Source organism: Brienomyrus brachyistius, chromosome 3, assembly GCF_023856365.1.
Source record: "Brienomyrus brachyistius isolate T26 chromosome 3, BBRACH_0.4, whole genome shotgun sequence".
NCBI lineage: Eukaryota > Metazoa > Chordata > Actinopteri > Osteoglossiformes > Mormyridae > Brienomyrus > Brienomyrus brachyistius.
The window spans coordinates 27,503,540-27,526,315 of record NC_064535.1 but is presented as its reverse complement, the minus strand read 5'-3'; the positions used below and the strand labels follow the sequence as shown (position 1 = coordinate 27,526,315).

At 43.4% G+C, this 22,776-nt stretch overlaps 2 protein-coding genes across 19 annotated transcripts; both read right to left on the bottom strand.

The window, feature by feature from the left end:
• Nucleotides 1–1,084: 1,084 nt before the first annotated feature.
• Nucleotides 1,085–6,673, bottom strand: LOC125739095 (fibrinogen-like protein 1). Its single transcript, XM_049008840.1, has 7 exons — nt 6,525–6,673; nt 5,991–6,059; nt 5,645–5,672; nt 4,965–5,056; nt 4,060–4,177; nt 2,760–2,945; nt 1,085–1,844 (listed from the first exon to the last, which is right to left on the bottom strand). Exons 1-7 carry the CDS (start codon nt 6,525–6,527, stop codon nt 1,543–1,545), a joined length of 798 nt encoding a protein of 265 aa, XP_048864797.1. The 5' UTR covers nt 6,528–6,673; the 3' UTR covers nt 1,085–1,542.
• A 2,308-nt stretch (nt 6,674–8,981) lies between these two features.
• On the bottom strand, nt 8,982–21,675 carry selenoo1 (selenoprotein O1). Of its 18 annotated transcripts, XM_049007299.1 has the most exons (9): nt 21,057–21,675; nt 20,604–20,807; nt 19,453–19,630; nt 18,166–18,296; nt 14,901–15,178; nt 13,921–14,083; nt 13,495–13,680; nt 12,169–12,325; nt 8,982–11,490 (listed from the first exon to the last, which is right to left on the bottom strand). In XM_049007299.1, exons 1-9 carry the CDS (start codon nt 21,611–21,613, stop codon nt 11,272–11,274), a joined length of 2,073 nt encoding a protein of 690 aa, XP_048863256.1. In that variant the 5' UTR covers nt 21,614–21,675; the 3' UTR covers nt 8,982–11,271. The 18 variants fall into 18 exon arrangements, 1 of the variants encoding a protein (XP_048863256.1); XR_007396809.1 differs by lacking the exon at nt 8,982–11,490 and having other exon boundaries at nt 12,191–12,900; nt 13,167–13,680; XR_007396814.1 differs by lacking the exon at nt 8,982–11,490 and having other exon boundaries at nt 12,191–12,824; nt 13,167–13,680.
• Nucleotides 21,676–22,776: the final 1,101 nt, after the last annotated feature.

Genomic DNA, 22,776 nt, shown 5'->3' with positions numbered 1-22,776 from the left:
GAAAAAACTGCTACTTGAGACGTGAAAGGTATAAAGCATGTAAGAGTCACAAACTCTGAAGACTGTGATTCTCACAGGAACACCGTGAGACTTGATTTATGTGAGTGGTAATAGAGAGACTTCTCCAACACATCTCATTTGAGGTTTTTGTTTGTCCACAAACAGGTAATTGTGCTGATCATAGAAAAATGTCCAAATGCCAATGGTTCAGGTTAATGATGGAGAATAATGGCATAATACTGACAGTACTTACCCAGAAGTAGAGAAAACACAAAGAAGCCCCACATTGTCCCTGCAAGAGAAAGAATGGATCATACACATAGATTGCAGCACCTATTCAAAGACACACACGCGTCTACAAGATTTAAAAGTGAGTAGAATGTGCCTTTAACCTGCCGGCTTATAGTTCCAGTGATTCGGTTCAGTTGTGTGGGGAGTTTTGTGACAATGTCCAGGCAAAGCATGTAAATAGTCACAGATTTGAATAAAAGTCCAATGTTGATTTTATTGTGGCGCGTACATGCAAATGTACTGGTGTCACGGCAGGACGGACGGGTGTGCTGAGCAGGCGTAGTTGGTGCGGCTCAAAGAGCAGTAAAAGCAAGTTGCAGGCAAGATGCAGGACGAACAGGGTTTAATGGAGGGATCGGGGCAGGAAACAAGGTACAGGAACAGGTCTCACACAACACTTTCAATGACAAACAAGGGGTTAATGCAAAACAGGGACTTAAATACATGGAACAAGGCAGCAGAAAACAAGACACGACTGGGCACGATCAGCAAATCACATGTGGGTAATTAGGGGGCGTGGCACACACGAGGAGCGGACGGGCCGGGCGTCACAATTGGTGTATAGCTCACTGATATACTCACTGATTTCCATAAGAACCACAGATTGATCTTCAAGCCAGATACTATTATGCATCTTTTTATACTATAGTTGTAATAAACAAATGTATTGGGGTGGGAGGGGTATATATATATATATATATATGACGCACACACAAACACTTCTTTTATCACACTAATCATCTTTTATATTTCTATCTACTGGGATTACGACTCATTACTGACGGCACAAAACGCCATTTTCCGTTGCTTTATTTCTCCAGAAAAGTCCAGCATACAGGTACATTATTCAAGCTCTGAACACATCAATATTGTTATACTAATATCACCAAATCCTACAGTTTCACAAATAACTTTATTTGATAGGAAGTCGCTACAGCCAATAGTTAGTACCAACCCTACAAAAAGTGTTAATGTCACAAAGGTCACACCATCACATTAGATTTGAACCCAGCCTCACGCATTTGTATAGATTTCCGCATATCTAGGCCACGTTTCTTTCTAAAAGCAGACAGATGCAGTGCCACTTAAATTTTTGACTGTATGGCTGTAAATTATATTAAGACCATGCATGAATTAATCCAAGGTATTTGCAAGAAAGGCTTTGGATTAAAGAGACTCTAGTTGGAAAAGGTATTGAAATTACGACATAAGGGAAACTTTGGTGACAGTAGGTAAGAGCTGGACCTGCGGTCACTGTGCCTTGATCATCATGCATGTGGCCTTGGCGGAGTAGGGGGCGGGGCCATTCCAAGTCCTCCAATGGAGGCCAGAGGCCCAGCCCACATTGTCGTCGGCAGGGTGCCAATCACCGTGGAGACTGGCGGAGCCACAGCGGCTCCACCACCAGCCCCCACCCCCCTCCGACCTGCTGCAGGCATCCTCTGCGATATCCCCGAAAATGCATGGGGAGCAGCCGTCGTTGTCCCGGTCGCTGGTGCTGAAGCCGAAGCCGTTCTGGTCGATGCCTTCATAAGCTCCACGGATGGCATCACCTTCACAGGAAGATGACGGGGCGCAGGCGAGCCGCAGGGCGGGCAGGGAAGAGGCATATTAGCGGTCGCTTTTTCCATCTCCGTCTCAAACAAGTTCATGTATATGACCGTGACAAATGTTTGCAAATGTGCTACCCAGGGCTCTGATTCAAACCCACAGATATCTTTTGGACTGTGGGACTGGATGAGCTGTCAGTTTTGATCAATTTTTCCTTCAAAATAAAAACTGCTCCCAAATTATGCACTGGATCATTACTTCATATCAAATTTTCAGATTTCTCTAACTTGAAAATTCTATACGCAGGTCCTTTTTCAACATTTGATATACAAATGGTGATGTACCGTTTGATATGATTCAGTTCCCCTAATGGTAAACACACTGCAATCCATCAGGTACATCAAGGGGGAGGTTCTGCCTCCTCCGGGCTGGACATGCCTGAAACACCTCCCCAGGTAGCCGTCCTGGAAGCATCCTATATAGATGCCCGAACCACTTCCAACTGGCTCCTTTTGAGGCAGGGGTTCTACTTCGAGCCTCTCCTGAATTTCCGAGCTCCTCACTCTCTCTCTAAGGCTCAGCCCAGCCACCCTGAGGAGGAAACTCATTTCTGCCGCTTGTATCCACAATTTCATTCTTGCGTTGACTATCCAAAGCTCGTGACCATAGGTCAGGGTAGGAACATAGATCGACGCGTAAAACGAAAGCTTTGCCTTCCAGCTCAGGTCTCTTTTGTGTTACTGTAGATTAAAGGTGTTATGGGATGTTAGGACATTAAGGCAAACTTACACACTTATGAATGTTCTATGCATGAAGGTGCACTTAAAGTGTTACTGGCTATTTTATTACTACTTTAGATTTCACTTTAGTTTTCATCTCTGTTCATAAATACAACAGCAGCTCCAGGTCACACTCACCCGCAGTGCCAGTATAGGCCCCGACCACCAGCTTGTAGGCATCCTCTTCGCTGCCCAGTCCAAAGTCGCTGTACTCCGCATATGCGGTGCCCCCTTCAAAGTCCCAAAGATCCACCCTCAAGGTCCACTTGCGACCAGTGTCCTGCACCACTGAGCGCACCTGCTCCAGCCCCAGCCAATGGTCAGCTGGTGGGGTGGGGGGGGGGGTTGGCACAGCTTAATAATCTAAACACAAAGGTCTATTTATGGGTACCCCCCCCCCCCCCCCCCCCCCCAATGGCGCTGGATAAAAACCGAAAAATGATGATCAGATCAATAAAAATTTAAGCTAGTATTGATACACTCTACTATAGTATACACTGCATAAACTCATAGTATGAAATGCATTATTAGTACTCAGTGTGAGTACTTAAATTTCAGTATCGTGACAAGAAAACTTTCTTTAATAACGAAACTAAGTCATTGATTTTGATTGATCTCCTATACTCACCCCCCACCCCCCCAAAAAAAAGGGAAACACTCAAATGTCACTGTGCTTTATTTCAAAACCAAAATGTTTTTTTTCATGATATTCAGGTCATATGTGGGCGGGTCAGTTAAAATAAAATGTAAGAAAATTTGTCAAAAAAGCAGGTTGAGCATCATTTTGCCTTTAATATTAGAGGCTGGAGTAACTTTCTGGTTGAATAAATCAGCGCGTTCGGGTCACTTGTGAAATGGACCGCGTATCACTGTAGATTATGTATGAATATGTATATTACTGCTGCGGAGAGGCTTTTTCAACACTCTGATTTCTTTCCTGGACATGACAAGGGAGCGAACTAGTCAACTATCACCTGTCGGTCTTTGAATTCCTATAAAGTTCGGGAAGTTTGTCCGGCAGGCATCTGACCAGGTTTGACATGTTTCCTCGCTTTGCGAGAAACTTTAAAACAGCCTTTGCACAGCAGTGCCTACAGGCTTCGCCTTTTTCATCCACTTTATAGCCGAAACGTCTCTGTGTTTCATTTTCCACGATGTCACATACACCACTAAAGCAGCGACATCCCTGTTAGCGTAAAGAGAAACGTTCCTTTCAGCAAAAACTAATAGCCATTCACATAATAAATGTATTGTACTGTTTTCAAAGTTCCAGTAGCTGTTTTTTTTTGTTTTCAGTACCGGTTTAGCGTGCAACCCTTGTACTCAGACTTTACCCACTATTTGGAGTTAAATATCAAACAAGTATGTTCGACTTGGGAATAGAGTTTCTACTTCAGCTTTCAAGACAACCGGTATAGCCAATCTGAGTGACCCTTACATTGTACGTTTCCGAATCCATTCCTATACTCCATCCAATTCCTGTTGAAGGACTCGCTCCCGCCGGTGCGCCTCTGAAACACGGTCCACCCCCCATCTGCCAGCATCTCGCAGTACACCTGATGACAAACATTTTAATTCATGAAAACAGACTGGCGACAAAACATTTCCACTGTAGCATGCGTCTGTTAGCTATGCTGTCCGGTCTCATTAATAGTTAGCTTGAAGAAAGCCTGCATGCTTACTGCTGCCCAAATACACCACTGATATTTTATAGATTTCGGCCTGCTTACAAAAATTCACACACACACACACACACACACACACACAGCTGGGAAGGTCAGGGCCATCAGCCATTACTTTGGGTTATCAAAAGTGACAGTAAAAAAAACAAAAAGACTTGGAGATTTTATTAATTGCACTCTAATCACACAATAGCCTGTCTCCAGATATGTGTGTGTGTGTGTGTAGTCCAGGTATATATCTTACCTTGTGGGGACCAAATGTCCCCACAACGTGATGGATACCTGTTTTTTTTTTCTTACCTTATGGGGATCAGTTTCCTGTGTATCTGTCTGTCTGTCTGTGTGTGTGTGTCTGTGTGTGTGTGTCTGTGCACCTCGAAACTGCCCCTAGTGTCTGACTGTACGTGGGTGTGTGCCCTGCAAGACAGACAGATGACATCCCATTCAGCGTGTTCCTTTACATTTGCCGCATTTGGCAGACGCCCTTAGCCACAGAGGCAGGTGTTCCCCTGACTCATGCCCTATGTTTACAGCAGGGCTCCAGGCTCACTGCTACCCCGCACTGGATAAGCAGTTAAAGTATGAAAAACGGGTGATTACACTACAGCTATCATATAGGCTGAATGTTCTTACTTGTCCACTTAATAACTGGGAATGGTACCTGGAAAGGCTGCTCCACACCAGTAGGCTGGATCCAGTATAAGCCACTATCAGCTCCAGGTGCCTGTGTCTTTATCTGAGTACAATCGGTCCCTGAAAGAAACAGGAAAGCAATTGCAGATTGGTGCGCTTTAGAGACCTGAAGGATGGAAGGCTCGAATTAGTAAAATACAATAAGTATTTTATTATTGTCACTGCACAAGTGCAACTGTCACTGCACAATTACGAGATTGGGTTGCAGCTTCCATACTCAATGCGATTTACTGACAATAAATTAACTAAAGGTAGAGCACAAAGATAGAAATAGACAGTAAATGGTAAATAATAAATAATGAAAGCAGCATCAGAACTAGTACAGTACAACAAAAATAAAATAATAAATAGTATTAGCAGAGTGTGTGGGCAGCAGAGTACGCTTTATAAACAGTACTGTGTGAAGAGTATGAAGTGTCCAGCAGTAATGCCAAGTATCACAGTATAAATTTGTGGAAACAGAATATAAAATGCCAGTGAGGGTGAATCAGTGTATTAGTCCTACTGTATTGGGGTTGCTGGTAGCACAGGAGTCACTGGGCAGGTTATGAGGGGAGCTTGGTCAATCAGATTAGCAAATCAAGGCTAAAATGCTAAAGTAAAAGGACTGATGTCAATAGCATGCTGAACGTGTCTAAAAGCACCTACCCTGAGGAACAGAGCTGTATGTTTGAGCCTGTAATGAGACAGGTAAAGGAATTGTGTTAAACAGCCTAGATACACGTTTGTTGAATTTAATCAGTTAACTGGCATAGATACAATGCTTTACAAAGCTTTTTGTTTATTTTTTAGATGTTAAAGCATTTTTGAATACAGAGTGAAGGAAGGCTAACATCACAAATGTTTTAAACATTTTTTGCGAGTTAAGTTGCCTGTAAAAGGAGCCAGTGTCCATATCTAACCTATACTATACCAGGTGTTTTGTTACGCTGCACAATTCTTACATTCTCTACACACCGGAGTATCGATTTCTCAAGCGCAGGTATGTCCTTACATGAGCTAGGATACCAAACAGCAGAACCAGGAAAGGGAGTCCAATCAAATTGGCCTTTTGCTCCATTGTCTACAGGAAGAAAGAAAAATACGATGGATAAGGTGATGCATTAAAAGGCAAATCCTCACCTGAGCTAACAGTACCACCCCTTACCAAGAGGTGGGAGTCATATTCTGATATGCGTATTACACTGTACTGATCACTGAAATCTAACAGTCAGAACTTATGTAATCTAAACAATTTAGCATAAAAGCTATTAAATTTAAATTCCAGAATGATCTCTCCATTACATAGGTAAAAGATGCTACTGGAAAGAATGGAACAATAATATCTAGCCTATTAACAGTCAAAAGCATTTTTAAAGAGTGACAAAACAGTATTAGGCGTACTTTTTAGTAATGTTAAAGGTCCACTTTACACATAAAATGCAAATAATAATAATAAAGACCAATATATTTTTGTTCGGTTGCATATAAGCTACAGCACGTAGGCTAGTATTGCGTAAACTCTTGAATAACATTTGTCATTAATTACCATCAAAAGTTGCTTTCTTGGAAACTTTTCTTGTGCATCCACTCGTGGACTTACAGAGCAGCGACGCTGGAGTACCCTGGAAATACCGCGCGGAATTTGGCCATTTGTACTTTTAAGCAACAATGTCACCGCCCCTTTAAAACATTGCTCGCCGCCTTTTTTCCAAAATTCTCGAAAGTCACATTGGTGCATTTATGGGAACTGAAACGTAAGAAAAATACAGGATGGGCCAACCCAAGTCGACCCTTCCGAAAAATAAGCGTCATCTAGGGTCAGGTGCACTGTTAGGTAATAAGGGGACATGCATGAGCAAAGTAATCGGATACTAAAAAAGGCGCAGTCATCTAAGACAATGCCCTTTTGTGCGTCGTTCCGATCTTTGGATGCCCGATTTCAGACGGAGTTACTTTTATTAAGTACACTCTTGTAGGACTGAACGTTAAACGAAACAAACTGATTTTCAGGTTGTTACTTGATGGATTACATTAAATTAAAATTCGCTGTCTTTAATTCGCAGGCTCTCCCAGTGCTCTTCTCAAAGACGCGTAAACTGCCTGCCATAGACTAGCATCTCGTGTAAGCATTGCTACGTGAAGCTATAATATTATTACTGATGTGCACCGAGTTAAAGTTAGTTTAATATTCAACATTCATTTCACATAAAAAAAAAAATATATATATATATATATATATATATATATATATATATATATATATATATATATATATATATAAAGTATTGTGCTCCCTAACCATGTTAGGAGGGTAGGGTTTTTGCATTTTACTCAATTACTGAGAGCCTTTTTGCCATAGACCAACAAAATTGTAATGTGTTACACCCACATCTTGGGCAGCATAATAGCACAGTAATTAGCACTGTTGTCTCACACCTCTGTGACTAGCATTCAAATCAAGTTTGCATGTTCTCCCCGTGTAGTTATGGGGTTATGGGTTTCCCCACAGTTAAAAACCCATGCTGAAGTTGATTTTACCAAGTTGGCTGCAGGTGTGTGTGGATGATGGCGTGAGTGTGAGTGTACCCAGCCCTGGTTTGGCACTCCATCCTGGGTGGTTCCGTGTCTTGTGCCTTCCGGGAAAGGTCCCCCCCGGAATGCTGAAGGACAAGTGGTTACAGAAAATGAATAGGTGGATAAACCCACATCTCTCAGTTTATTACATACATCATTCAAATATGTCTAAGTGAGCTAAAAATACCTAGAAACTGAAAACAATGAAACACCTGGCTTTGTTGTTGATTTTTTTTTTTTATGAAATTTCACCGCATGTGGGTCTTAAAAATGAGATGAATTCAGGTGCATTGTTGGCACGTTGCTATTTTGAGGCAGCAGAAAGCGATGTCTGAACAAAACGCAACTGAACAATATCAGAGAGAGATTCGTTTAGTTTGAATCTGACTCTCGGTTATGGCAGATATAAACTGCACTTTGATCAGCGCTTGCCAGTAAGCCTACAGCTTCCGCTGGCAACATCGCGGCCATAACTCTCTTGGCTGAGAGATACTCTCCAGGCAAACAATGCAGAAGCCTTCCTCTGTTGTAACAACATGTTACCACTGTCCCTGGCACAACCTGCCTAGATAAGACTAAAGTGCTTGCTTGACACAATCGGCCCTGTAATATACCCGGCACCAGACGCTAGTGTCTTTGCTAATAGAGCACGATATAGTTGACATTTTCCCATCCAGCATCCATCTTGTTTAAATAGCAAATGTACTTGCCCCCACCTGAGCGCACATGGGAATGTCGATCTTAAAATGAGTTGGAGTCAGGTGCTCTGACACATTGCTAGCTTGAGGCAGTGGAAAGCGACTGCTTTTCACCAATAACAACTTGGTCGAGTCAATAATGCAGTATTTAAATGGTATTTTACAGTCATGTTGCCAAAATAGGGTAATATGGGCCAACATAGGTGGGCCACAAGTAACCTGCATGTTATTATGAGGGCAGATTCAATTCCTCTGCAAATCCGCCAGCATAATAGCAATCTGCCAAAGTGCAAACGCACCTGGATTTTAAAGGAACTGGGAGATTATTCTCTAACTGGTTTCTAGCATGTTATGCCCCAAATACACCCATGAGTAAGAGACTAAGTACAACCATTTTGAACCATGAACCCGGCACTGCGACTGTTTTTCTGCTGCAAAACTGAGATTACGTTTTTAATGCACAGAGCAAAGACAGCATGACAAATATTCTGAACATGGAAAAATACTTTCATAGCTCCAAAACATGAAAAATCCGGAGGGAAAAGTCATAAATGGCTGCCATCTTGCAGCTAGAGGGAGGAGCCAAATGATCATGTGCAGGATAAGTTACCTGGTGCTGCTGTGTTTCTGATTAGAGGAATTAGATACATTGCAACTGACCATTGTTACAATCACCCTCATTTTACTTAAAGTAAGTTAGGTGAACATAAAGTCAAAGCACGAGACACATATTAACAAAGGAGCTTTATTCACGATTTTGAAAGAATATTCAACCACATCCTGCAATTGATACACTGAAACATTCATAAAAATTATAAAACTAGACCCTCGAATGTCATCATTTAATGAAGATTGCTGCAAAAGTTATATAAATGATCTGATATCAAAATTACATTAAGGCCAAATTCTATACATCTTATTAAATGCAAAAATGTTTTAGATATGGCAGATAATTTGGAAAGGAAAATTACTTGAATATATCGGTAATAAAAGTTTGACTTAAAACCAGCATTGAGGACATGCGACTCAGCTTGCATTTTTGCTCACAGTGTCAGCAACTGTAGATAGCTCACTATCACTAATCACTCGGCAAAACCCAATTAATCTATTTGGGTTTCTCAGCTTATAAACACCCCCCCCCCCCACCAAAAAAGAAAAACTTTAAAATTTCCTATTGCACTCAAGTACTGTGCAAAAGTCTTAGGCAGTCAAAGAAAATGTTTAAAGTTGTTCAACCGGGTAGTAACCTCACAGTTAGGATATATGGAAATTAGCAGACAAGAAACTAACGATTAAGGTATAAAAACGAACACATTTCTTCTGAAGGGTGAACTACAGAGCAGTTTTCTGGCTTAGTGAAGTCTCTGGAGGCTTACGTCTGAGTTTTTGATAATACGAATCATCGCTCACTTTTAGTATATTGTCACGGTGATTGTCACCGCATGTCTCTGAGCAGGTCTAAGTGCAGGATTTCTGATTAAAACAGGCGAAAATCCCAGCCATTCACCAAAATCGTAGCCTATGCAACAGTTGGGATGGGTAACGCCACTGACTCAATTCTGCACAAAGAAATTAAATGTTTCAACCACAATACTGATATTCGGCTCTTACCGTAGTCAGATTAAATTCGTGCCGGGGGTTGCTGATGATTGAGTTTGCTGTTTGCCTATAAGAGCAGGTATTACCTACCTTCTGCCTGTCGAAGGGCAGCTCTTAGTCTGTATCATTGGTGTACAATGTGGACACCGCTGCCTTAATGCTTCTTTTATGTCAACACACTCAGACAGAAATGCCAGGTTCACTTAAGCCTACCGTCTGTGTATGTAAAACTCACTTCCTAGTATTCCCCAGCGTTACCCAAAAAGTTACCGATATTCTGTCAGGAAAGGTGTTGAAACGGCCTCGCTAACAAACTTTGACAGTTGACAACACCACAAAGATCGACTTTCTTTCTTGCTTTGACTGCCTAAGACATTTGTGCTACAAATCCTATAGCTTCTATTGGATTACAAAACACGATGCAGTCCAAACCAAAGATTTGAAAATATCTGCTGAAAAGTGACAGAGCTCACGTAACTGTAACCAAAATCATTTTGAGAAGGTTCAACACCAAAAAGGGATAATGCTGGATGTATGTCTTCTTAGCTACTGCAGTCCCTGATTAGACACTCTTGTGCGTGCGTGCATGTGCGTGCGTGCATGTGCGTGTATGTGCGTGCATGTGCGTGTGTGCATGTGCGTGCGTGCATGTGCGTGTGTGCGTGCGTGTGTGCATGTGCGTGTGCGTGTGTGCATGTGCGTGTGTGCATGTGCGTGCGTGCATGTGCGTGCATGTGCGTGCGTGCGAGCTGAAACTGGAGAAGGGCACTCCTGTTCTCAGACTCTAGACAGATCCCAAAAGGACTTGGTGTCTGAGCCCTCATTTCTAACCAAACCAACACAAAATGATGGAGATGGGAGGTTGAGGCCAGGCTACATCTCACCAAAGGCTTTTCATACTGATATTACGTTAGAAATATGAAACGTAGTAGCACTTCTGGTGAGACCATATGTATGTACATAGCTGATAAATACAGAAGTAGTTTGGCTAGTACAGCTTTTCCTGCACACATACAGTTCCAGAAGTCAGTGGAGATAACTTGTCTTGAATGGAATTTAGTAACATACTTCCTGCCCAAACTGCACATTAAATGCATTATTGAAGACTTGTATTAATTCTTGGAAGCTGGAAGGACCATATTCCATGCATTTTCCTGCAACCAGATGGGTGTCTCATGACCTTTGGTAAGAAACATACCTAGTGGCCTTACATTCACTTTTCCCTCTCCATCTTTGTAGTTTGGAATGGTTAACAGAAGCCCTTATGCCAAAAACTACCTCCCTAGACATTAATTCACCTGAAGAATCTGTGAAAATGGGGGCTACTGGATTATCTGATTTCAGATTTGTTCTTAGGGATAATTCTTAACCAGAAACCATCCCCTGTTTTCACAGCCAAGTGATGTGTTTGTCAGGGAGGCACTATGACGATCAGGTAACAGAGATTTCACTGGCCCAGGTTGGAGGCCTGCTGTCATAGCATACAAACGGTCTGGAGGTGGCCCCTTGATCTTCCTCCCTTGCCCCACCCTCACCCCTCTCTCCCTGCTCCATCATCCCACCCTGGCCCACCAAGCCAGGCTTTTCCAAGTCCAGCTGAGCAGCGAAAGGCTCCTCCAGAACCTTGAGGACCCGCTGGACCTTGGAGGCGAAAAACACAGGCAGTATTAATAAGAATTCACCAGTTCTATTTTTTTCTTTGCCCATATTTTGATATTACAGAATCTGTGAGTACGTCATCTTCACAAGTCGGTCACTGGTTTATCAATTTGAGAACCCTCAAAACAGATAGTGTTTATCATCATATAAAACAATAAAATGAGAGACTTCTATAAACTGTCGACAAGAAACATTGCTAGACAGCACGCTTCAGCATATCACATCGCAGAAATGAATGCAATTCCAATAGGGTCATTCCATGTCAAAAACTGTTTTGCACTTCCCTAACCATTAAGCCACCACTGCCCTAAACAGAAATATACTGCCAACAAAATGATAAAAACACACTAAATCTAAATTAAACTTCAAATAAAAATTGAAAGTATAAAAATGGCTTGAATTATATATCATGATAATCATTGATATTGACTGATATGAAATAATATTAAGTAATAAAAATTATAAAAAAAATCACCCTATCGCCCAGCCTTATAATTCATAGCCAAAATCTCAAAGTAAAGCATCTTAGTAAATCCGAAAATGCACTTGATAAATACACTAAGGAATGCATGCAACATCTGCATACAATGGGGCAGCAGCATGGGTCCCCTGGACCCAAAGCTTCTTGCATCTGCTTAATTGACCAATAGTGAGACTAACCTCTGAGAAGTCACCACTTTCAGCCACATCGATGGCATTCTGGGCGATGTAGTTTCTGAGCACCACCCGGGGATTGGTGCTGTCCATTACCCGCACCCTCTCCTCCTCCACAGCATGGACATCACCCAATCCAGTGCACTCCTGGGCAAGGCGCCTCCTACAATGTGACACATATCAGGACATTTGTAACTATCATTAAGCATTAAGTCCTACAGCTTCAGGACAGATGTCACTTGCAAATGCTCTTGTGTTCTTAGGGCTCTCTCCCTTTGCTGAAGATCCCCTGCATTTGCTAATTCACCATCCTTATCTATAGACTTCACCTCCATTAGGTGTAGGACGCTCCCTGGCAGGACCACATTCAGAATACCTGTGTTCCAGATTCCCAAGTCGCCATCAAATCACCTACACCTGCATGAGTTTATCAGATCCCCTTAACTGCCATTAAGCTTGTATCACGGCAAAAAACACGATACAGCCAACAGCAAGAGAGCTTCAGATGACCTAGTAGGGTCTGTCCTCTCTGGACTCGGCTGTATGACCTAGTAGGGTCTGTCCTCTCTGGACTCGGCTGTATGACCTAGTAGGGTCTGTCCTCTCTGGACTCGGCTGTATGACCTAGCAGGTTCTGTCCTCTCTGGACTCGGCTGTATGACCTAGCAGGGTCTGTCCTCTCTGGACTCGGCTGTATGACCTAGTAGGGTCTGTCCTCTCTGGACTCGGCTGTATGACCTAGCAGGGTCTGTCCTCTCTGGACTCGGCTGTATGACCTAGCAGGGTCTGTCCTCTCTGGACTCGGCTGTATGACCTAGCAGGGTCTGTCCTCTCTGGACTCGGCTGTATGACCTAGCAGGTTCTGTCCTCTCTGGACTCGGCTGTATGACCTAGCAGGGTCTGTCCTCTCTGGACTCGGCTGTATGACCTAGTAGGGTCTGCCCTCTCTGGACTCGGCTGTATGACCTAGCAGGGTCTGCCCTCTCTGGACTCGGCTGTATGACCTAGCAGGTTCTGTCCTCTCTGGACTCGGCTGTATGACCTAGCAGGTTCTGTCCTCTCTGGACTCGGCTGTATGACCTAGCAGGTTCTGTCCTCTCTGGACTCGGCTGTATGACCTAGTAGGGTCTGCCCTCTCTGGACTCGGCTGTATGACCTAGCAGGTTCTGTCCTCTCTGGACTCGGCTGTATGACCTAGTAGGGTCTGCCCTCTCTGGACTCGGCTGTATGACCTAGCAGGTTCTGTCCTCTCTGGACTCGGCTGTATGACCTAGCAGGGTCTGTCCTCTCTGGACTCGGCTGTATGACCTAGTAGGGTCTGTGCTTCAGGACCTGTACTGTTTCATCCAGCGAGTCCAGTCCTCCCTCTGCTTGGATCTCAGATCCTCCTGGTTGGTATCCATGAGCTCCTTCAGCTTTGCGAGCTTTTCCAGCTGCCTGGTAACCATCTTCTTGCCAGCCAACAGCTGGAAGATGGCTGGGTTGGACTCGGCCAAAGACAAGATCATCAACAGTTCACTGATGGTGGGAGAAAACGGAAAACAGAAAAATTAAATCAGTTCCCAATACACACAACTGAGTATATTTCATATTTTATACTTTTTTGAAATCCAAGAACTATTAACACAACTACCTCAGGTGTTAGAAATCCAAGCAAAAGAACTTGGAAACCAGCCCCTTTTATTACTCAAACATTTGACCAACAATCATATAAAAGTACAATCAGAGAAATCCTTCTTAAAAATGAAAAATGCTCACCGCTGGTCCATGGTGGGTTTGCTTGCTGCCTTGAGCTCCTCCAGGGAGGCGCACTGTTCCAGGAGGAGGTTCACTGCAGCCTCCAGAACATCAGCCTCTACCTCTCCCTCCTTGGGACAAGGAACCTGGCTCAAGGAGCGGAACGTGTTGGTAAAGTCAGCGCCTGGAGACAGCATTATGAAACAGGGAAGACTGATAAGCGGCTAACAGAATGCAAGAAGCACTTCCACATACAGCGAGGGTCATAGGTACAGTCAGGTTGGGAGAGATCAGAAGTCGTTTTTATTCACCTCATTGTACCACCTGACCCCTCTCACCCATCAGCCATCATAGGCTGATAAATTACCATACGTAAAATACAGAACAGTGATACTTCATATTCATGTGAAAATTGGATTTTCGCCCATCCCATCTTCCTCTCCACGAGATACACAGACACATATAAGGATAACAGCATGTTTGGGGGTCACAGCATGGCATTTGCCAGGGGTCAAGAGCCTTGCTTAAGGGTGTAATGGTGGCATCACTCTGCCAGTCAAAGGATATGATCTGGCTCCTACGGCCGATATAAAGATTTTCACTACACAATTATTCTAGCCGAAAGAATTCACGATAATGATATAACAGATAAATGATGAAACAGGTGTACCAGTGAATTGACACCCAACAAAATGAGCTTTTCACTAATTGTCGATTCGCTTATCGACATTTATCGCCCACATCTCGATAAGCAGATTTGTAGTATACCTAAAATATATAAAACATATTGTGATAACCCTACTGACAAGTACAGAATTCTAACCCACAGAGACACACAGCTCCCTGCATAATGCCAACTAGAACAGAAAGCTGCCAGAGCCAAAAATGATAATAATAATCGCCAATTTGGGTCTGCCCACTCAACATAACTTCCCATAAGCACGAAGAACACAACATCATAATGTCTCAAGGAGAGGTGGGGTGGGGGGGTTCAGCCACACCAGTATTGTGCATCGTCTGCAGCAGCTCTGTGACAAGCAGCTCGTCCTCGGCCTCCTCCTTCCTCAGCAAGCCCAGCTTCCTCCGCATGTTTCCCATGTAGAAGGAGTTGTAGAGGGGCAGGTATTCGCCCAGGACGGCCTGTGCCTGGCCCTCCGGCAGCTCGGGTCCGAGGGCCTCAGCCAGGCATGCCAGGTTCCACCGGCACACCGCGGGCTGAGCTTGGTAGGAGTAGCGACCCATGTTGTCAGAAGCGTTGCACACATAGTCTGGGTCGAACCTATGAGCCAGGAAAATGACAAAACCACCTAAACCAATAATTAAATCATTTCATTTCTGGCACATCTTTCAATGCTACCGGGTCCTTTTATTTACATTTTACCAGAGCCCTCAAGTTTCATTAAAGGTCTGGAGTGAGATTACATCTGTTAGGGACGCAGCATGTGTCTCAGGGTCGGCACGTGACACTTTACAGCCCTGCCTGCCACATTCATCGGATCTTACTCTGCCACTTCCACCTTGTCTGCACTCCGTATGCGTGCGCATCCATGTAATAACATCCTTGAAGTGGGATCACATGTAACTTATATTGGAATTTACTCTGAAAAAACAAATGCTATTTTTTGATTGGCTGGTATGTGGCTATTAAATCTGTACAATTCGATGATTGCTATGAACTCGGACGAGAGCTCCACTCGGTATGTCTGCGCCTCATCCATTAATTCTTTATGATGGGACACCTTGGTGGGCGTGAGAATCGAGAGCCCAGATTGTGCTTATATGACCCGTGACATGTTTATAATTCATAAATAAATCTGACCAATCAATATCAGATCAATATTTCATTTTCCACGGAATGAAATCAATGTAATGTTACCCCGCTAATAAACAGTGGGACATTTCACCGCCAGCACTGGCTGGAGATGCAGGCAAAGCCTATTCAGTCGTATTGAGGTACAAAAATAATTCCATCTACTCTGTAGTTTTTTCTGCATGTCTGCGCAACTTCCATGTTGGCGCCGGTGCTTGAGGTCGAGCAATCAGCAAGATTATCACTACGAGTGCCTCCGAGAAACGGAATCAGACCGAGTTCCGATGATCGCGCTCGATATACGACAATGTGGTCAGTCACTATATGGGGGCATATTTGGGTATAAATGAGAGGTATATTTGCAAATCGCATAGGTGCACCATCGTCATCAAATTTAGTCAATCAATACTGCTTCCAAAAACGGTCTCAAGATGCGGAGCCACACATTTGATTTCTTAGGCACTGTTTAAACTACGTGATAAATAAAAACAAAATGTCAACTAGGATTTTAAACAAAACCACTGGCCTCTTAAATGACTGTTTTCCCGAAAAAGACTCCCTTATTTAACAGCCCCATTTGGCAGTCCTGGGAACAGACATCCCATGAGAGAGGATGTGGAAAGGAAACTGGACATTGGTAGCTCAGGAGGGGAGGCATAGTGGGCCCATTATGTAGAAGAGATTGTTTTGAATACTGTGTGACCTCGCTTCATGGTAGCTGCCGGCGGTTAGTTCTGCAGACCCTGAAGAGAGATCAGACCTTGGGGAGATGAACAGCAGAGCAAATAGGGGGAGAAACCACCTGCAGGAAAGGATTCGAAGCTGCCCCAACTGGTGCACAAAAAGTTGTAGTTGCAGTCGCAATAGGCCATACGCAATATGTTATGCGGTAGTATAAATGTATAAGTAATTGTTGCGGTAATCATATTAATGTGTTAACCATGTATTTGCAGTGATTCAATGACAATACGTCAATATGTTAATCATTAATCGAAGGACAACCAAATATTTACAGTGATTCAATGTCATATAATCAATATCTATATTCATATCTCAAGTAGGAGCCTAGCAGTCGAGACATGTTCTGGTAAACTGAGCAAAATGGGTGGATTTTACCTTGCTGCCAAGGTGAACCAATAGAGTGTGAGAATTGTGTTTGTTATATGCTTGAGCTTGGTTTGTTAGTGTTTTGTGACCAATCAGGGGGGTATTTTCCATACGTCACTTAAATCATCCGAGATCAGATACCTCATCTTGAACCGAGTTCCGAGCAGGACCTTTTATTACAGGGATATGATGAATTCAAAGATTTAATATGTACTAAAGGAAACGCATAAAAAGCACCACAAACCAGAAAAGACGGCTTAATTAAATGTGTAAGTAGTTTTTAGTTATTGTATTTATCACTTGAATGTAGTGTTACATTTTCAATGTTTCATTATTATCTTATTCTCATATTTACAGATCAAATATAAGCACAATCATGCAGGACATGGGAACAAGTTAAAGTGAAGTAAAAAAATGTACTTCAAACTGGTAAACATGACATGTCATTCATATATGCGCGGGTGTGTGTGTATGTTTGCTAATTTTATGTATATGAAATGTAGAAAATCTTTCATTTTTATAAAGCATTCCTTTTGAAGCTAATAAGGAGGAGGCAGACAAAACCTTTGGAAATTTCGCTTAATGAGAATATTAGTGTGATTTTTAAATTCTTTATTGAACTGTAATTTTATTGCGTATGCATTACCTGCAATGGCATAAAACCCCTCTTTAATTGCCTGAACTCACAAGTGTCTGGAAAAAACAACTGCGAATTGCCTGGCAAACTATTTTTTTAATATATTTTCCGCATCGCTTACAGTATTTTGCCACTTGCAAAATATCTCAAGGCAATGCCCATTGTCTGTGTGGCTGTGAGAGCCCGATTTCGCATAGCTGGACTTAATAAATCTCTAAGATATAATATTCCATTTCAGCTGAAGCGGTTGCTCATCCATGAATGGCGAGGCCATGACTGAACGGACTTCCATGCACGGACGCTGATTAAGTGTGTGAGCTAATCCTTGTTTACCTGTTCCGAGCAGATTTCAGGATTTGGATGTGCTGCTATGACAACACATCCAGCAAGAGTTTTGGAAAACTGACCGATCCTGGATCATGCCAAATCATCACCGATTACATCCGGCTAAATGAGTAATCCACGTATGGAAAATACCCCCCAGAACTTAGAAGTTCTTATTTGGAACTGAGAATTATGGTTTATCAATTGGGTGCTCGGGGGACCTGGAGCCAGAGTGTGATGGGAGCACTTTGCTGGATTGCTCGAATAAAGGAGATAACTTTGCTCACCAACTGAGAGTTCTGGGCTTTTATTCATTAGAGGGGATTTATAATTTTTCTGACACAAGGACCATTGCAATGATCAACGCTGAAAGGAAGGGGCAGCCCACCTGTCCATGAATCCAAAGGGGCCATAATCTAGAGTCAGTCCCAGGACGCTCATGTTGTCTGTGTTGAGGACGCCATGACAGAAGCCCACACACTGCCACTGTGCCACTAGTTGGGCTGTGCGCCGCGTCAGCTGGATCACAGGGGATAACGCATCATGTTATCTGCATGACATCTCTGCCAATACTTTTACTCACAGCAGCTTGCAGAAATAAAAGCTGGACACCTTATCTAAGCAACCTAGGTAGCGCGTAATGCTGGGAAAAAATTATAAAAAATCTACAAGTCCATTTCCAACCAAACCAACCTAATTTCGCTAAAATTGTAAGGCTAACACCATGTGAGGCTGCAACCCAACCAGTATAAATAATCAAGCATTAAAAGTTTAACAAATCGTTTTCATTGTACCCCCTCAAATGAAATAGTAGTTATGTGTTTAGCTCTGGCGCTGCCAGATTTAAATACTGATAAAGTTGAAATATTGACTGGCAATAATCGGCCAAGACTGACGCATAAGACCAATATCGATATCTTGATCTTTAATGAATATCAGCCAATACCATTAAGTGAACTGATATATGGTGCATCTCTAGACAACTTGGCTCCACATTAAGGAGCAGGTCCATTGACATAATGTTTCTGTGAAGCAGTACTAAGGTCCAACAAATACGTTTTGACTTTTTACATTCATAAGGTCATATGCTGTCTGCAGTCACGCTTTGTTTAAGATGTGCAGTTTCAGTTTTGTTGCAATATGTGTGAACTTGACGATTTCCAGCTCTTCGCCCATACAATATGACTGCAAAGTTTGAAAAAGATCCAAACTACTTTGTGAGTTATCAGACTAGTGGTATCAAATGTCTAAAACTGCCCTTCCCTTTGCTACTGTATCACCATTTGGGGCTGGCGCACATTTCCAGACCAAAGCTTGAGAAAGAACCATCAAATACTTTAGAGTTATTGTATTAAAGAGATCTTTAGCGGGGAACCAGTGCCAAAACTATATATATATATTCCCTGTACGGGGAAGACGATAAACAAAGGCCTTTCATTGTTTGTAAATTTTGTGTAGGCTTCTGTACTGTAGTACTAACAAAATATTTTCAAACCTTTGGTATTGAAAAAAGTGTGTATTTTTATTTATACAAGGCAAGTTAGATATGACTATAGAGTGGATTTGTGGTCTTTTACTGAACTGAACTAACATGGTGCAGTCTAAATAAATACTAGCACATTATAATGAAACCAATTTAGAGTGGTACATTCCCCCAATAGCATCCCTCCAGTACCTCTCTGAAGAAGGCAGCATTTCGCGCCTCCCTGTCTGTGTGGCTCTGCTGAATTTCTGGGTAAAACGTCTCAATTACGTAATCGAGGAGCTGGGCCCGAATGTCATCCCGGCCAACGCTGGGGCCCTGGCGACCGGTGAACTCGTCTGTCGGCTTGAAGATCTCGAAAGACCCAAATCTGCACGCAGACACATGCATGTGATCAGGGCCTAGCAAGCAAAATAGCTGCAGAGAGCCGTCACAACCAAATCATCCAAGCTCAAAAACAGTGAAGAGAAACAAGGGATCGACCAGCTCTATTTTAGCACAGGTGATCATCAGGTAGCTAAAGGCTTGTAAGTAAAAAACAAACAATAAAACACTTTTAATTCCAGACAGAATATACTGTAAATGAATACAACCAAATTGTGGGTTATTAGGCATTGTTCACTTTTCGCACACATGAATACAAATGTGGGGATGCTGGTAACCTCGTCAGGGTGCCTGAACCCTACTTTGTCATGTAATGGACAATACTAAGTGCAGTTCAGTTGCTATGGTAACCAGAGCCGGTCATAGCCCATGTGGTGCTCTAGGTGACCATCACTGCCAGTACTCTGGATCCCCCAAAGGCACTCAAAAGTAAAATCAGCTGGCTAAGTCTGCACCCCACATGGCGTAGCGGTTTTCTGCTGGCACTGTTAAGGGTGCGAGTTCTTCTAAGGGTGCGAGCCAGCCAATTTCATTTTGTATCAGATAGTGAGCACCACATGCATGTAAAATTGGCTGGCTAAGTTGGCACCCACTGGGGTAATTTCCCTTCTTGGCCTTGCCAGGATCCGCCCATAAGAGTAATGACACAGTTTTAATGAACAGACTAAAATGGACTGACATCATCTGGAATGAAACTGTGTTCTCAGCTGGATGTGCTTCTAAGAAATAGAAAACAACCAAAGGTCCTTCAACACCCCCTCTCTGCCTCCCTCTCCCACTGCCTCAGCGAGTTAAGTTAGAAACAGGGGCTCTCCTAGTTACGAAGGAAAAGGTCATGGATCCTACAACAGACTAGAATCCAAAAATCAGCCACTGCACTCATTGATTTGCAACCCTGTGGCCCCAATATAAAGCGGAAATCAGTGATAAAAATGACTAAAATGAAAACTGCCACTCACCGGATGAAAGTGGGGGCGATACGCAGGACAACGGAGCACCTTTCCCGGCGGGCTCGCCCATCGTAGAAGACGTCACGCAGTACATGAAGGTCAGAGGTGACCAGTGAGCCCGCACGGGTGGTGGGAATGCCCAGGGCGAACATTGCCTCGCTGCACAGGAACTCCCGGATGCTGGAGCGCAGCACTTTGCGGCCGTCCGCTTGTCTGAAAGAAAGACATGTGTTATTGTCACTCGCCACTGCAGATGCTAAATCGACAGGAACTGTTCCAAAAGCCATTTGTTACAGCAACACCAATACCCACTTCTCTGATCTGAGCAATGGAGTACGTATCTCAGAAAATGTACAGCACATGGACAGACCCGAGGTGCCAATCCACACACATGCACATACATGCACACACACAAATTTGAATTTCCTCATTAAAATCTACATGCACTTTCTACATTAGTACCTTGAATATGGTGTGGGTCCAGCACCCTTCACCTGAATCTCCCAGCGGCCAGAGGGGTTTTCGCGCAGCAGATCATCGCTTTGATCCGCGGGGGTTTTCACCTCGCCCAGGTAGCAAGCAGCTCCGTCACCTAGCTGTCCAGCGAATGAGCCGAACTGGTGGCCGCAGTAGCAATGAGCGGCCGGTTCGGAGCCTGGCATGATCTTGGAGCCACTGAGATATTCCGGGGCGAGCGGGTCGCTCAGCACGTCCTGGGCGCTAAGCCCAAGCAGAGCCAGGCCGGGCTTGGACACTGCGACGAACCTGGGGCTGAGCAGCGGCTGTGTCTGAACGCGGGAGAAGCAGGCGCCCCGCACTTCCCTTACGCCTGGCTCCTCGGAGGGGTCCAGCGGAAGCCTCCTCAGCGCCAAGTTATCAAAAGGAAGGCGCTCCAGAGGTGAGCAGCACACCGCTGAGCCCGTGGAGTTCATGTCGACCGTGGAGATGGATCTAAGGGACAGTGCCCCGCGACGGAAAATGTTACGAAGCCAGGCTGTCGGCACAGCTATAGCGGCCATGCACCGCGAACGGCCCGCGGGTCAGCGACACGAGCCCGGAACTAGGAGAACCACCAAAACAAGAAACCACGTGACCCGAGAGCCACGCCCCCATCAGATTCGCGTGTATAACGTCATTGCTGCTGGAGTGACACACATAGTTTGTGATCGTAAATTTTATATTCATGACTGAAAAAAGTAGCAGTAACGGCCGAACCAGTTAGATACGTTATTAAATACTGCGGTTCAAATACGAGAAGTGGACCACTGATGAATAGTCCGTAGACCCGGAAGGGGTTCAGGTGTAATAACCTGCTCCGCGGTGCTGCTGCGGTGTAGAGTTGTATTTTTTATGTTCAGTACTTCGCTAGACATGGATTTCAGTATTGCTCGAAGAACTGTCATGACAGGCCGTGGAACATTAAATTTAGACGATTTCTTGAAATGTTTTTTTCCCCCATAGGCTTGAACCCGAAAATGCAAAACTGACCAAGTAACTCAGTGTTTACAACCTTCTGCTAAACAGGAAGGCAACGCTGACAGGAGAACGCTCACACCTTTTAGCTAGATTTTCGGCAAAATGCGAATCACTGTCAATGAAACGTTTGTTACTATTTCTGAAGACATACAGCTAAAAGGACGTCAAGCCTTGTTATTATTTTATATAGATAATACTTTAATATTTGATTTTACGTGTCAGTTTTTGAGTAAAAATACTATTAAGTGGAATTGGTGTTGGTAATTTAGAATTGAATTTGAAAAAAAAATGCACGTATGATATAAACTTTGAAGAGCTTTATGCTTATGGAAAAACTATTCGCGTATGTATAATTTTCTTTAGTTTGCATAAGTTAGAGTTTAAAAAGCGTAGGCGGAAGGATGTGAAGCACAACTGCCCCCCCCCCCCCCCCCCCATCATTTATTCAATAAAATGTAACCTACGAAAACGAGGCAAATTAACAAGGCTACTCATGATATGCGACAATTTTGTGAATACTGATGCAGTTTAATATTGACCTTAATTACGGGTATGCAATTATGCAAGCTAGTAACCAACATGTCCTTGCTCGATAAGCAAGACAGAAGATGAAATAGTTATCCAGTATCAAAAACAATTCACGGCTGAAATATTTACAGAAAAGGGCAACCGTCGATCAGGTAGATTCTATGCAAAATAGTTCCAG

Excerpts from the sequence above, each read along its gene's own strand:
- LOC125739095 (XM_049008840.1), bottom strand. Across the intron at positions 5,673-5,990 it reads TGTTTGGTATCCTAGCTCAT|GCTCAAACATACAGCTCTGT; the intron begins GTAAGGACATAC and ends GTCTCATTACAG. Across the intron at positions 4,178-4,964 it reads GTGTGGAGCAGCCTTTCCAG|GTGTACTGCGAGATGCTGGC; the intron begins GTACCATTCCCA and ends GTTTGTCATCAG.